Source organism: Ursus arctos, unplaced genomic scaffold (assembly GCF_023065955.2).
Source record: "Ursus arctos isolate Adak ecotype North America unplaced genomic scaffold, UrsArc2.0 scaffold_36, whole genome shotgun sequence".
Classification (NCBI taxonomy): Eukaryota; Metazoa; Chordata; class Mammalia; order Carnivora; family Ursidae; genus Ursus; species Ursus arctos.
In genome coordinates this window covers 6221053-6237033 of record NW_026623050.1, presented here as the reverse complement: position 1 = coordinate 6237033, position 15981 = coordinate 6221053, and the positions used below count along the sequence as shown (strand labels likewise).

The 15981-nt window shown below is 43.7% G+C and overlaps 1 protein-coding gene and 1 non-coding gene across 5 annotated transcripts in view; both read right to left on the bottom strand.

Moving 5' to 3' along the window:
* EIF2AK4 (eukaryotic translation initiation factor 2 alpha kinase 4) overlaps window positions 1–2082 on the bottom strand; it is a 101187-nt gene extending 99105 nt beyond the window's left edge. For all 4 annotated transcript variants that reach the window (XR_007189938.2, XM_026480040.4, XM_044377513.3 and 1 more), the window contains exon 1: window positions 1847–2082. Coding sequence is in view for 3 of the 4 variants with exons in the window: in XM_026480040.4 (XP_026335825.2) it covers window positions 1847–1990 (144 nt within the window). In the remaining variant the exon portion in view is untranslated. The remainder of the gene's footprint in view (window positions 1–1846) is intronic.
* Window positions 2083–8169: 6087 nt separating this feature from the next.
* On the bottom strand, window positions 8170–8272 carry LOC113242094 (U6 spliceosomal RNA). Its single transcript, XR_003311800.2, has one exon. It is a non-coding gene; the product is annotated as a U6 spliceosomal RNA (small nuclear RNA).
* Between the last annotated feature and the right edge of the window lie 7709 nt (window positions 8273–15981).

Sequence of the window (15981 nt, the reverse complement as noted above, 5' to 3'; positions counted from 1 at the left end):
CTGATTTCATTGTTAATGGCCAGCAGTTATTTGCCTGTGAGGCCTATGGAAGTGTGTAGGCTATTCACCCTGTGCGGGGAACCACAGACAGCTATTTGAATTCTTCTGCCTGCTTGTTACAGTTTTTGTTTGCTTTTGTCAATCTTCTGTGTTAGAAAGGTCACCAACTGCAAATTCTGAGATTACTGATATCCCTACCTACAGCAGCTCCTTTCTCCTTTCTTTTGTAGCCTTAGAACTAGATAACTAACCATGTATAAAGTAAATAAAAGTGGCTCTGGGCGCCTGGAGGCTCAGCGGGTTAAACATCTGTCTTCCACTCAGGTCATGATGGGGTTCTGGGATCCAGCCTCAAGTTGGGCTCTCTGCTCAGCTGGGAGCCTGCTTCTCCAGCTCCCCCTGCTTGTACTCTCTCTCTCATAAATAAAATAAAATATATATATTTTTTTAAAAAGTGGCTCTGAAGGGGGTCTTACAGACTTTGCCTTGAGTCCATGGGTACACTTTGTGACTCCCATTTTGGCTGCTTAATGGGCCTACCTCCTGGTTCTCAATGTTTAGAAAGACAAGTTACCAGATCACCAGAATGTTACATTATTTTAGTGTAAGGATGTATAAGGGGGATATTTACAATTTTATTAACAAGGTTAAAAACAAACAAACAGGGGCGCCTGGGTGGCGCAGTCGTTGAGCGTCTGCCTCCGGCTCAGGACGTGATCCTGGTGTTCCGGGATCGAGCCCCACATAAGGCTCCTCTGCTGGGAGCCTGCTTCTTCCTCTCCCACTCCCCCTGCTTGTGTTCCCTCTCTCGCTGGCTGTCTCTCTGTCAAATAAATAAATAAAATCTTTAAAAAAAAAAAAAAACGTTGAAATTAAGCACTAGAGAAGTAAGCTCCCTGAGGGCAAGAGCTTTGATGTGTTTTGCCCGGACCGTGTTCCTGACAATAAATATTTCATGAAGGAAGAAGCACTTTGAGTGAGAGGCAAAACGTTCTGCTCCAACAGCTGCAGAAAATCCTATCTGTTGAGGAAATCCTGGATACAGGCAGATGTGAAATGCAGGAATGCCAGGCAGGTGAAGGAAGAGACTACCTTTTAAATGATACTATTCAGAGATAATTTTTCAAAGATGGGGGAGAAACCGTCAGTGTCAGCTGCTTAGAATGAGCCTTTACTCCCAGACAATAGGGAAAATAGTATTTTAAACCAAATGTCATTTAAAAGGTCTAAACTCGGCGCACTCCTCCATTAGGGGTAACATGAGTGTCTTCTGTACTCTCTGTTAAGTGCCTTCAAGGAAGTTCCTCCAAACCGGAAAACAGGACGCCTGGGGAGTACAGCGGGGTTTACATGGTTTATGGTTTTGAACACCACGGAGGGTGAGACTTGCAGGAACAGTGATGCGGGGGAAGGCGGGGGATCAGTAAGGTGTGTGCAAGCGCCCCCGAAGCGTTGCCGGAACAAAGTTGGAATGGATCTCTATGATGCACTGTGGCATCAAACTCAAGGGCTTTCAGCCGGCGGGGACTAAGGGCAAGGCTGGAAGAAGGCAGGGAGGTTACCGGTGCCAGTGGAAATGAGAACTGTTAGGGAAGGCAGAGGAGCCGACCTGGAGAAAAGGCTGCGGAGAGAATTCGGCCCAGGTGGGGGTTCTGGAGCCCCCGCCGAGCGGGTGCAAGGACAAAACGTAAGCGTGGGTGGAATCGGGAGGGACTAAAGGACTTAAGGACCGTAAAAGGGGCCGGGAGCTCGGCGTCTGCAAGGCCGGGTCGGGCCAGGGGAAGTCGCGCATAGAAAAGACTGGGCCGCAACACCCCAGCACCGCCCGGACCAGCCACGTTCCTACCGATTTGCACGCGTCCGGTCGCAGGTCCTGGAAGTCGGCGCCGTAGATGGCCTCCAGAGCCTGCAGCTCATGCTCCTGCCGCTGCGGGTAGCTTTCCGGCGGCTCGTCCCGGCCGCGCCCGGGGGCCCCACGGCCCCCAGCCATGGCGACGCGGAGGCCCAGGCCGGGCGGCCTTGCGGTGGCGATGGTGGGCAACCGGCGGGCCCCGGGGCTGGGCTCCGCTCACCAGACTGGCCCGTGGGCGGGGCTCCGCGCCGGGGGCAGGTCCGTGGGTGGGGGCTGCGCGCCGGGGCGGGGCTGCGCGTCGGGGGCGGGCCCGGGGGCGGAGCGGAGCGCCCAGAATTGGGTTCAGCGGCGGGAGGACCTGGGTCGCGGAAGCAAGGGAATGAGGCCGCGGTATGGCATTGCTTACTAATTGCGGGAGAGCTAGAGCAGAGAAATCTGCAGGAACGTGGGAAATTAAATTACTCAGAATGGAATGATAATGCCAGATGTTTCACGAAATGCCCGGAACCTCTTTACCCCAGCACAGATAGTAAGAGGAAACTCAAAGGGCAGACTTTGATAGGTTTTCAAGTCACTTAGGGTCTAACCTTGATCCTTGCCACAAGACTACTAGGAGTAGGCTCCCTCCTCTGCTGGGAGCCTGCTTCTTCCTCTCCCACTCCCCCTGCTTGTGTTCCCTCTCTCGCTGGCTGTCTCTGTCAAATACATAAATAAAAATTTTTAAAAAGACTACTAGGAGTAAAGATCATGACCTTTACTTCACCCCCCCCCCCCGCCCTTTGTCCGCACATTCCCACTCAGAAATCCATTTTCTGGGGCGCGGGGGAGGCTCGGTTGAGCTTCTGCCTTCCGTTGGGGTCATGATCCGGAAGCCCGGAGTTCCGGCCCCACTTTGGGCTCCCTGCCCAGCGGGGAGTTGGCCTTTCCCTCTGCCCCTCGCACAGCTCTTGCTCTCTCTCTAATAAATAAAATCTTCTTTTAAAAATTAGAATCTCCATTGTCACCTTGCAATTTCAACCGAAAAATGTATTTCCTTCCCCCCTCTTTACGAGCTACTAATGAAGCATAGTTAGAAGAAAAGCAGGCAGGGACAAGGGAGCCCCCCGCCCTAGGAGGAAACCACCCTTAAAAGGATCTTACACCACCCTGGAAGGAGCCCTCCACCCTTTCCCATGTGATAGGTAGATGACAAAAACCTGATTGGATGACAGGTGCGGGGAGGGTTAATCAGATTAAAACAGCCTGCCCACAAGCCCATAGAAACCCCTAGATCTAAAAGCCAAATTGGCAACCTTCTCTGGTCCCCTCTCTCTTGGGGAGCTTTGTACTATCGCTCAATAAACTTTACTATCCTTCAGTAAGCTTTGCTTGGCTGCCCACCACTCTACATTCGTCAAAGTGTTTTGTCCAAGACCCGCAGGCACTGAAGGAGAAGAAATCCCGTAACACTACAGTTAGATGAAGAGAATTATGTTCCATGCCCGGTTTACTTAATGTGAATTTAGGAGGTTTTTCTGTTATAATCCTGCCTCCAAGCATATTTTTCTTTTCTTTTTTTTTTCCCTCCAAGCATATTTTTCAAGTGACATTTCCTTTTTCTACCTTTTCTACCCCTGTACCGTTTGCTAAATAATGATTATTTAAGTATCTTGCTGTCATCTATTCACTCAGTGCTGGCCCAGATAACAGAGATATCTGGCCCAGATACTATGATAACACCAACGCACTAGTTTGACCGAAGGCCTCTTCAAACCGTCTTCTTTCTTCCCCTGGGACCTGTTCATTTTCCAGTGATCTCTATCTAGGTCAATGGTGCCACCCTGCCCACTTTGGCCCAAGCCAATGAAGTGGTATTCTGGATTCCTTTCTCCCAACTTTCAGATTCAGGTAGTCCATTTCTTCAATCTATCCACTTCACTCCATCCCATTACCACTAACTTACTTCACGCCACAATCATCTCTTCCCTGGATGACCTTAACAGCTCAAAAAACAGTCACTGTCTTCATTCTTGACCCACTTGAAGCCATTTTTCATACTGCAGCCAGAGTAATGTTACTAAATCACAAATACGATCTCACTCCAATCTTTAAAATCCTTCAAGTTCTCCCTTGGTCTTTTATTTAAACACTCTAATTACAGAAAATTTGAAACATATGTCAAAGTAGAAGAAATATTATAATAAACCTTCCTGTACTTGGGGTGCCTGGGTGGCTCAGTCAGTAGAGCATCTGACTCTGAATCTCAGGGTGGTGCGTTCAAGGCCCACACTGGGTGTGGAGCCTACTTAAAAATAAACAAATAAATAAATAAAAATAAATAAACCCTCCTGTACTTATTACCCAGCTTCAGCAGTTATAGATATCTTGCCAGTCTTATTTCATTTCTCACCCTCCACCCCACCTCTGTAGGAGTGAATCTCAAAGAATCTCAAACATCATTTTTTTCTATAAAAAATAGATATATTATTATTATGTACTAGACTGAGCCACCCAGGCACCCCCCCATTTACTTTTTTATGTTATTCCACTTATATACAATTCTAAAAGACACAAACTTAGTAATAGAAGATAAGTGATCAGTTGGGATAGGGAGAACAGGGATAGGCCAGAGGGAGGGATTCCAGAGGGACAAGAAGAAACTCTTGGGGCTGAAGAATATGATCATAATTTTGATTGTGCTGATGGTACGCTTTTTTGGTAGCACATATACTAAAATTGGAATGATTGTCATGATGGTTTCACAGGTGTATGCAGCATATATCAAAATTAATCAAACAGTACAATTTGAGTATATGCAATTTATTGTGTGTCAATTATACCTTAATAAACTGTTGAAAGACAAAAGTTGTTGTTTTGCTTTGTCTTACAGTGGCTTTTTTCAAATCAAGATCCAGACAAAGTCCAGACATTGCACTTGGTTGCTCTATGTCAAATAAAGGGTCAGCTCAGCAGGCTTGTACAAACTCCGTACCTTGCAAAGACTGGCCCTTAAGTGGCCCCTAGGAGATAATCTCTGAGCCCTTGGAGGATCCAGGCTGATAAGAGTATCATTGTGTAAGTGGGGTTTACAAAGAACTTCTCGAGATACCCGAAGATTGTCTGATTCTCTAAGCCCTCTCTAAACCCTTAGATCAGTTCCCCAAGGAAGAGTCTCTACTCCCCCATGTACTCCCTGCTTCCCCAAATTATTTCTCCTGATCTTACTGTTTACTCTCAACTTCCCAAGGAAAAACTCCCAGATTGGCTGTTGTACTCCAAATCTCAAAAACCACAGTCCCCTTTCCCTTCATTCCTGAAGGTTATTTTCCCTGGATGGAGAGTTCTGGGTCAACAGTTTTTTCCTTCAGCACGTGAAAACTGTTTTGCCACTTCCTTCTGGCTCACATGGTTTCAATGAGAAATTTGCTATCATTCACATTGTTTTTACCCTACCCGTAATGTGGTATTTCTCTTTGGCTGCTTTCAGGATTTTGTGTGTGTGTGTGTGTGTGTGTGTGTGTGTGTGTGTGTGTGTGTGTCTGGAAGTTTGACTAGGACTAGGATTTGTCTTGTGTGGATTTCGTTGGATTTGTACTATGAAGAAGTCACTCAACTTCTCAAATCTCTAGATTTTTGCTAAATACAGGAATTTCTCAGCCATTACTTCTTTGAATACCTTTTCTGCTCTGCCTTCTTTCTCCTTTCCATCTAGGAGATAAAGGCACTGGTGTGTTCTTACTGCTTTGTGGCCTGGCAGCCAGAAGCAGGAGAGGTAATGTAGCTTCTGCTGCTTAAGAAAGTATGAAATAAAAAGTACTTAATGGCTTTTGCAGCACACAGTGGATATCTGAGTGCATTTACATACCCAAATGAATCTTGTCCTTTAAATTCTGGAATAAGTTTATACTTTTATTCCAAAGTTATGCCATTAATTCCAAGTCAGACTATGAGTAATAGTGTCTTATAGTCATATTTCATCTTTTAGCAAAGAAGATATTACTATCTTGATCACTTAATTCATCAGAATTGGTCCTAAGTAACTTTTGACTCTTTGCAGAAAAAAAAAATCAAATTTATTCTTAAAGGATATATTTATTATGATCAGGGATATGGAAAAGAATGTACCAGCTTCTGAAGTCACAAAAAATGTTGGAGTCACAAAAAGATGTTGAGGAATCATGATATTCTTCAACAGCTAAACAGCTTCCCAAAGTGATTCCTTTAAAGGTGATCATACTCGTGGTATTTTAATTTTGGCATATTTGCTATTAAAAAACTAGTCAGGTTGTTTTATGACCACTATGTTTATGTCCTCGTATGTTGAGACTATTGAGGGTATGCTTGGGTGGCTCAGTCATTAAGCATCTGCCCTTGGTTCAGGTCATGATCCCAGGGTCCTGGGATTAAGCCCCACATCAGGCTCCCTGCTCAGTGGGAAGCCTGCTTCTCCCTCTCCCACTCCCCCTGCTTGTGTTCCCTCTCTTGCTGTGTCTCTGTCAAATGAATAAATAAAATCTTAAAAAAAAAAAAAAAGACTATTGAGGGTCCCTGGGGGAGGGGAATATTAAACCTTGTACCTCCTAAATATTCTTGTTGAATTTTATAGCAATTCGTAGGTGCAAAGACTATTACAAATTGGGAAACTGAAAAAGGACATATATTCATAGATTCATATCAGAAGGAAACTATATCCCAATCCACATATTGAGATAATTTGGAATACATGGGAAGACTATGTTAGTATCTTTTAAACAGATTATTGCTTTGATGGTAACTTAGTTCTTAGTAAAAACTTAGTAAAACTAAGAACCACAAAGTAAACATATTGAACCCAATAATGTAAAAGCCAAATTCTGGACTTCTAAATCTTCAAGTAAAATTTTCCAAAAACCATATTGTCCTTTGCTAATGGCAAATTAAGTAGTTCTTACACATTTTTTTTGAAATACGAGGCTTGTTTTTCCACTTTGATGTTTGTTTTCTTTAAGTGTAAATAAACAGAAATGGATCTTATACAGTTACTTTTTATTGATTTCCTACAATGTGCCAGGTACTGTTAGAGGTTTTCTTTTTTCTTTTCTTTTTTTCAAAGATTTTATTTATTTATTTGAGAGGTAGGGGGAGAGGCAGAGGGAGAAGCAGATTCCCTGCTGAGCAGGGAGCCCCACGCAGGACTCCATTCTAGGACCCTGGGATCATGACCTAAGCCGAAGGCAGATGCTTAACCAACTGAGGCCCACTATTAGAAGTTTTCATTACTTCAATATGTTATTGTCCTCAAAATAACCTTACAAAATAGGTGTTTTTTATTATTTTATTATTTTTTAACGATTTTATTTATTTCTTTGACAGAGAGAGAGAGAGCACAAGCTGGGGGAGTGGCAGAGGGAGAGGCAGATTCCCAGCCTAGCAGGGAGCCTGAGCAGGGAGCCTGATGTGGGGCTTGATTCCAGGACCCTGGGATCATGACCTGAGCTGATGGCAGACGCTTAACCAACGGAACCACCCAGGTAACCCAGACATCTTTTTTTTGAAGTAAATCCCTATACACCTGGAGATCAAGACTCACATGTTCTACCAACTGAGCCAGCCAGATGCCCTCCAAACAGGCATTTTTATCCCTATTTGGTAGAGGAGGAAACTAAGAGAGGTCGTGTGACTGCACAGTGTTGCAAATGGAAATGGTGGAGCAGGCATGCAAACCCAGGTCCCACTGACTCCAGCGTTCACGCTGTCCCCTTTGCCCCCTGCTATACTAGAACCTTTTACCTTGAGGGAGTTGGTAGGTTTGCCAATGTAAAGAGACAATCTGGTTTCTAGGGAAAAAAGAAATAGGTTATCACTTATACTAAGCTTAAGTACTCTCCAAAAAAGCCATTTACATGACATAAATTTATCAGAGGCCAGTATGGTTTTTTAAAAAGATTTTATTTATTTACTTTGTCAGAGAGAGAGAGTGAGCACAAGCAGAGGGAGTGGCAGGGAGAGGGAGAGGCAGGCTCCCCACTGAGCAGCGAGCCTGATGAAGGACTGATCCCAGGATTCTGGGATCATGACCTGAGCCAAAGGCAGACACTTAACCAACTGAGCCACACAGGTGTCCTAAGGCCAATATGTGTTTGGATATGAAAAAGACCTAGAATTCAACTCAAAGAGCTTTATTCTCAGCCACCATTTTAATTTTACAAGGATCTAGGATATCTTTATTGCCACTACCAATACACACAAAGATTTTTAAAAGTCCTGACTCAATACCTTCCATTCCCCAGAAATGAAGTCGAATCTGTACTCTTTCTTTCTTTCTTTCTTTCTTTCTTTCTTTCTTTCTTTCTTTTTTTTTAAATATGGGGCACTTCATGAATGTGCATGTCATCCTTGCACAGGGGCCATGCTAATCTTCTCTGTATCGTTCCAATTTTAGTATATGTGCTGCTAAAGCAAGAACAAGTCTGCTTTCTCAAATATACAGGCCCCAGTTTTTATAATTATATCTGGCAGGATAGTCTAGTTTATGCTGTGATAATGAGCAGCTCCAAAAATCTTGGTTGTTTAGTACAATCAAGGTTTATTTCTTGCTCATACGAAATTTGTTGTGGGTCTGGGTAGCTCACCAGGACTTCCCTCCCTTCCCTCCTCCTACCCCAATCTGCTATGGTGACTCAGAAACATAGTCTACTTCTGAGTCCATGTTTCAGCTCTTCCAGTTCAACCCAAGGCGCCTTCCACCATTGCAGTGACAGGGAGAGACTTGAGAATCGCAAACAGCTCTATGCTGCCACAGCCCAGAAATGATTTGTCACTTTTGCCCACATATCATTAGTCATGATAGTCACATGACCCTGCCCACTTGCAAGGGCATCTGAGATAAAATCTTCTGTGCATCTGGAAGAAGAGAACAAGATATTGTCGAACGCTAATAATAGCTATGTAATAAATCTGCATTATCTGTGTCTTATCTAGGCGTAGAAATAGCCTTTTGAAATTAGAACCTCTTGTTCCAGATAGGTAACCGGGGGCCATAAGGACCCAGCTTCCCTCAACATGCTGTTGCTCGGGCTTACCAATGCAAAATACTCCCATTTCTCCAGCTTTTCACTTCTCTTTGCCTTTAGCGAGAGGCCACACAGGAGCATGTGAGAGTGTGGTGTAGGGGACAGGAAGGAGGAGGAGGAGACCCTCAATGAAGAAAGGAAAGAAGGAAGGGAGAAATAAAACCCTTCACTCCCCAGCTCCTCTTCACTCCCCCCACTTTGGGCTTTGCAATTATCCTAAATCCTATTCCATTTCTTCTTCCCCCTACTCAAGCCCCCTCCTGCTCTTTAATAAATGCTCATGAAGGTTGGAATCTGGGACTTCTTTTGAACATAGATTAATCCTATTATAGTCTATAAATATTGAAAGACTTGATATTAGCACCTATATGCAAATTTTGCCCATCACTCTACCACAATAGTATAAGAGAAAAACAGAGAGAAGATAATAGCCTTTTTAAAATTACCTCTTACCTTTTCATTTTAGTCCAACTTCAACTAATTGGATGAAGCCTGCCCACAGTAAGGAAGGGAATCTTCTTTACTCAGTCTACAGATTCAAATGTTAATCTCATCCAGAAATACCTTCATAGAAAAACCTAGAATAGTGTTTGGCCAAATATCTGAGCAACCCAAGTGGCTTAGTCAAGTTGACACATAAAATTAACCATCAAATCTATTTTCCCATGGTTACAATAAGGAAAATCCCTAAGCAAATCCCAGTAGGTATATGATTAAGAGAAGTGATTGGAGAAAGCTATGAGAATCTGTTCTGTTCCACCCTACTGTATTCCTGCCTTCCTAACACAAAGGCATGTTTTTTTTTGTTAAATGAGTGAATTACTGGCACAAGAAAAGTAGCTCTTTTAAATGCTGTGGAGACTGAAAGAGGCAGACCTAAAGACTAAGTAGGACCTCCCTGGGAGTCCATAATCCCCAGAGAATCTTACTCTCTCTGTCCCCACTCTGCCTGAGAACCCTATCATCATGTTTATTATTTCAATAAGAAAATAGTCCCCGACTGCTAAAAAATGATTTAAAAACTTTGGGAACACAGGTGTTTTTAAATTGGGAGAATGCTTTCTTACGTTATTCATTATGGGAAAGGAATTTTCTTTCTAAAAAGAAAGCATTTTCTTTAAATCTTTAAAAAAAAATAAAATAAAATACCACGTTTATGGAGCATTTTCTTTCTAAAAAAATTTTTTTAAAAAAGATTTTATTTATTCATAGAGAGAGAGGCAGGCAGAGGGAGAGGGAGAAGCAGACTCCCCACTGAGCAGGGATCCCAATGTGGGACTCAGTACCAGGCACTTAATGACTGTGCTACCCAGGCGCCCCATCTTTTCTTTTTTTTTAAGATTTATTTATTTATTTGAGAGACAGAGGGAAAGAGAGAGTGTGCATGAGCAGGGAGGGGGGGTGAGAGGTGGGGGGTGGGCAAAGAGAGAGGGAGCGAGAACCCCAAGCAGAGTCACATGATGCTGTGATCACAACCTGAGCTGAAGCGAAGAATCAGACACCCAATAGACTGCCACACCCAGGTGCCCCTCGCTGCCTCTATTCTTGCTAGGACCTGCACCCCGCCTCACACATGCCTTACTGTATTTCCTCCTTGAAAAGGTCAAGGAGTTAATGATTACTTTGGGGGTTTCCAGCACAATAGAAAGCATCTAAGGTGCCTGGGTGAAGTCATCATCAAAGTTTTCCAAGACTACTGACTCCTTACCCCTTGATGCCAAGACCCCTAGCTCCAGGGCATAAGTGACTTATGGAGGACACTTGAGCACTAGTCCTTGTTTTGCCCAGGGCTTGGATGGCTGGGAGGACACATACAGCAGACCCCCATCCTTAATTAAAAAAAAAAAAAAGTCCCAAACAAAGACAAGACTCTCTTTTCTGAGTCTCCCAGAAATTCTACTTGTATCTTCTCTCTCTCTATATATATATCTCTTCAATAAACTCTGCTCTCACTTCCTTTAGGCTCGTGTTTGATTTCCATCCTGCACAAAACCAAGGATCCTCCTGGCTGGTCGTGTGGGAATCCCCCTGGGTCCTCAGACGCAGCCAGTCTGCATCATCATTACCTTTTACTGTAGTTTCAGGAATTTTGGGATAAAAATTAGCTAGCGCATAAATGCAGGTGGGTAGTACTATCACCTGCCTTCATCTACGGCTATGTACCTGATTGCTGTCTGGTATTAATATTGACCAGCTCATAAACACATAACACCTGTACGTGGTAATTAACTGCAGCAGACTCCAATTAATTTTTTTTTAAGATTTTATTTCTATATTTGACTGAAAAAGAGAGAGAGAGACCACAAGCAGAGGGAGCGGCAGGCAGAGGGAGAGGGAGAAGCAGGCTCCCCATGTGCAGGGAGCCCAGCGTACAGCTTGGTTTACCTTTCCAGGTTTAATTTCAGGAAAAAATATATCTAAAATGGGACCTTTTGAAGGACTTTTTTTTTCTTTTGGACTAAAGTAGAATAGGCATTCTAGCAGATTGTATTTTCCTTAAGTGACTGTAATATCTCTCATTCCACATGCTCTTCTTACAATGTAACTGGTACTTCTCCCATTAAGAAGCATAGTCTATGTGCTTTCTCCATGAACGTGGTATTTTATTTATTTTTTTTTTTTTAAAGATTTTATTTATTTATTTGACAGAGAGAGAACACAAGCAGGGAGAGCAGCAGGGAGAGGGAGAGGGAGAAGCAGGCTCCTTGCTGAGCAGGGAGACCAATGCGGGGCTTGATCCCAGAACCCTGGGATCATGACCTGAACCAAAGGCAGCCACTTAACCGACTGAGCCACCCAGGTGCCCCAAATGTGGTGCTTTTTTTGTTTTGTTTTGTTTTGACTGCTTCAACAAATAGTTGAAATGATCCTATGTGACTTCTGAGATTAGGGCATGGAAGTCAATACGACCCCTCCATTTGAAAGAGGACTTCAACTATCCCCGTGTTGACATCAACCTTTCTAAATGGTTCTCCTTCCTAGCTTATTTTTTAACTCAGGCAAAAGACCCTATGTGCAGAGCATCCCCTGACAGAAGCTGAAACTACCCCCTCAAGCAATAAGGACTGCTGTGAGCCAGCATGACCCTGCCCGTGATTGATTTCAAGACAATGATTGACCTGACCTTCACTGCCCACCCGCACATACCCAGGGTTGGCCTCACTGAAATAAATTCTTTTCTTGGTTCACCCCCACTCATTTCTCTGACTTAGGATTTGGTGAGTGTTGAGTGGCTGGTTTGTTTGGGAGCCCTGGAGCCAGGTGCTCTTGTACCCCTGTGCCCCAGCTACACCTTGTCCTCCTGGAACTCTCTTGGAGTGCTCACTTTTGGAACACAGCTGCCAGGCAGTGAGGAAGCCAAGAAGCCACACGGAGGGGCCACCTGTAGGTATTCCAGCTCACAGTCCCAGCTGAAGCCCCAACAGCTAGCATCAACTGCCAGACATGTGAATGAACAAGCCTTCAGAGTCCAGACCCTGGCCTTGATTTTGAAATGCCCCAGCTTATGTCATGTGGTGCAGACAAGCTGTCCCGTTGAGCCTTGATCAAACTGCGTATCTGTGACCAAAATAAATGATTGTTGTTTTTTAGGCTACTAAGTTTGCAATGACCAGATGAGTATAAATAACATAGACACTTAACATATATTTAAGTCATATTCAATCTCTTTTATCAGTCTTAAATTCTACTGTACCTGGTGAAAATGAGTAAGGGACAGGCAGGGCTATGTAGGGAGAGATAGATAGGGGGCTCTGTGATTAGGCTCACAGAAATCCCAAAAATGCAGAGATGTAAGGAAACCAGAGATAAGGGAACAAACCAGACCACCCTGCCCCAGGCATGTGTGTGTGTGTGTGTGTATCTTTTTTATGATAGTCACCTGTGACCAACAAAGAACAACCAGACCCTAAAAAAAGAAGTAAGGCATTAAAGATGTTATCACCAGTCCTTACTCCAGCCAAGACATCACAAGAGTGATAAGGACATAAGCTCCCTGGTCAGTTTTAAATAAAAGACAGCCAGTGGAGGCCCATGTTGGCAACCCTGTCCAGACCCCTCTCACTCCTGAGCTCTTTTTTTCCCCCCATATCCTTGCTTAATAAACTTTTTTTTTTTTTTAAGATTTTATTTATTTGTTTGACAGGGAGAGAGTATGCACAAGCAGGGCCAGCGGCAAGGGGAGAGAGAAGCAGGCTCTCTACTGAGCAGGGAGCCCGATGTGGGGCCCGATCCCAGGAATCTGGGAATCATGACCTGAGCCCAGGGCAGACACTTAACAACTGAGCCACCCAGGTGCCCCTGCTTGATAAACTTCCATCGCTTTACTCACTCTCCTTTGTCTGTGAGATTCATTCTTCGACTCCATGAGACAAGAACCTAGCTCTCCTGCTTCAAAAAGTTCACATAGCACATAGGGGCACCTGCGTGGAGGGGGACGCTCAATCAACTGAGCCACCCAGGCGCCCTTAAACTACACCTTTTAGATCTGTACATTGCATTGTATAGATATTGCACAATACATAATATGCAAAAAATATAATAACAAAATGTAAGAGGGACAAAAAGATTATTTATTTATTTATTTGAGAGAGAGAGGGAAGAACAGAGGGAGAGGGACAAGCAGACTCCTCACTGAGCATGGAACCCTGAGCGCGGAATCCGATGTGGGACTGGATCTCAGGACCTTGAAATCATGACCTGAGCCCAAATTGAGCCACCCAGGCTTCCCTCAACTCTAACTGAGCCACCCAGGCATCCCTCATGTTAATTTTTGATTCTAATAACCCTATACTCTAACACTGTCATCAGCTAGATCCCAAGACCTGATCTTTACTGCTCACCTGCTTGTACCCACCAATCTTTGTCCTACAGTTTTCCTTAAGCTCTTAACTCAGGGAAAAGACCCTACACACATAGCATCCTGTGATGGAAACTGAAACTACCCCTCAAGCAATAATGACTGCCCCAATGAAGAGCTGGTGTAGACCACCCAGACCAGTCTGAGCTTAACCCCTGACTCATTCCTGCACAAATGGACCATCATGTGACCCACAGAGTGACCAACAGTTACCCTTACCTCATTATAATACTAAAATCTTCACCCAAGGAGGAGCACAAGCCTCATTTACATAACATACAATGTATGTATAGCTATGTGTCCTTAAGGTGCTTGTGAGATCTTAAGCCCACCTCTACATATAACACTAAGCCTCCCTTATCTAAATATTTATCCTAACCCTAGATAAAAGGAACTCATTCTTCCTTGCTCAGGGGTCATGGCTTTGGAAGTTACTTCCTATGATCTTCTTATTTGCTGCAAATAAAGTTACCTTTGTGTGACAACTCACCTGGTGTAGTTCCTGATGTAGGAAAGAACCTTAGGATTCGAAGTTGACGGCCAAGAGAGAATTCTGGAGATGTTTTTGGTGCAAAGAGGTGGTTTTAGCATGGGGACAGGACCTGTAAAGGACCTGAAAGAGCTGTACCGGGGTCATGAGGAGTGGCCCATTATAAACTTTCAAGTTGGGAGGGGGTTAGGGCTAGCTAAGTGTCTAAGGAACTTGGAAGCAAGGTTTCCAGGACCCTGAGGGGGCTAGCTATTATTGCGAAAATGTCATTTATTACCGTCTAATAAAACTTTAGTCGTGAGACCTTTCAGATGCATATCGGTGGGCCATATGCTTGGGGGTGATTGCCAACAGGTATCTTGGGGGGGGGTTTCGAGATAAGGGAAATTTTTAAAGGAATTTTTATGTGTTAAAGTAGACGTATAGGATGGGGGGGTTGGGCTAGGATCATCTTTTACCCTTGGCAAAGTCAGACGGTCACCCTGCCTGTTTCAAGGACTTGTCAATGGGCTGTAGGTAGTAAGGAAATTTAATAATTTGCCTTCTACCTTTGTTTCCCACATCGGTTCCTATCTGTGACTCACCAAGGAGCTAACTCAGGTTAGTCTGGTTACAATACCAATCTAGGGGTTGTAGAGAATTTACTGGTTATCTTTTCGGAATAAAAAAATGAGAGGTTTCTTGCTTTATTAAACCCCTTATATCTACAAAATTGACTCTTTTCTACATCTTTTTTTTTTTTTTTTTAAGATTTTATTTATTTATTTATTTGTCAGGGCTGGGGGGAAGAATATACAAGCAGGGGGAGCATCAGGCAGAGGGAAAAGCAGGCTCCCAGCCCAGCAAAGGAGCCTGATGTGGGTCCTGAGCCAAAGGTAGACGCTACTGACTATGCCACCCAGGTGTCTCTCTTTCCTACATCCTTATCATCCTTTTTAGCAGTTTTGAGTAGGGAGTGGCAGGTAAAGAGCTATTTTTACAACAGCTACTAAACAAGTCATTTACACACATTCTTCCTCAACCTGTCTTAAAGGGATGTGCTGGTTGTTACTGAATGACTACTACATTTTGTTTTGTAATGATTATAGTGCAAGGGGTTTAAAAAATATGCTTGGAGGCTAAGAACTAATTTTAACTACTGGAAATGGCTTTTTTTTTTTTTAAACAAAATACACAATTGATCAGTAATTTTGTTGTGGGAAACAAAGGCAGAAGGAAATGTAGATAAAATTCAATGTCCTTATAACCTGCAGCCCATTTACAAATACTTGAGGCAGGTACAGTATAATGTTCCTCCAGGAACCTCCCAACTATCTTAATGTTAACACCCTGGTAGAGGGAAAAGTAACTTTGGTTTGACAATAGCTAGGCCTCGGGTATCCTGTGAGTCTTCTTTAGCATAAGAAAATCCTTTTGGAACTTCCTTTACCTTTACTTCCCCAACCTCAAAGTACATAATCAGTTGCTCCTCCCAATCCTGGAGCAGTAGCCCAAGGTCCTGTCCTTAAGCTTTAATAAAACCACCTTTTTTTAAAATGTTTTTTTATTACGTTATGTCAGTCACCCTACAGTACATCCCTGGTTTCTGATGCAAGGTTCGATGATTCATTAGTTGTGGATAACACCCAGTGCACCATGCAATATATGCCCTCCTTACTACCCATCACCAGTCTATCCCATTCCCCCACCCCCTCCCCTCTGAAGCCCTCAGTTTGTTTCCCAGGTCCATAGTCTCTCATGCTTCACTCCC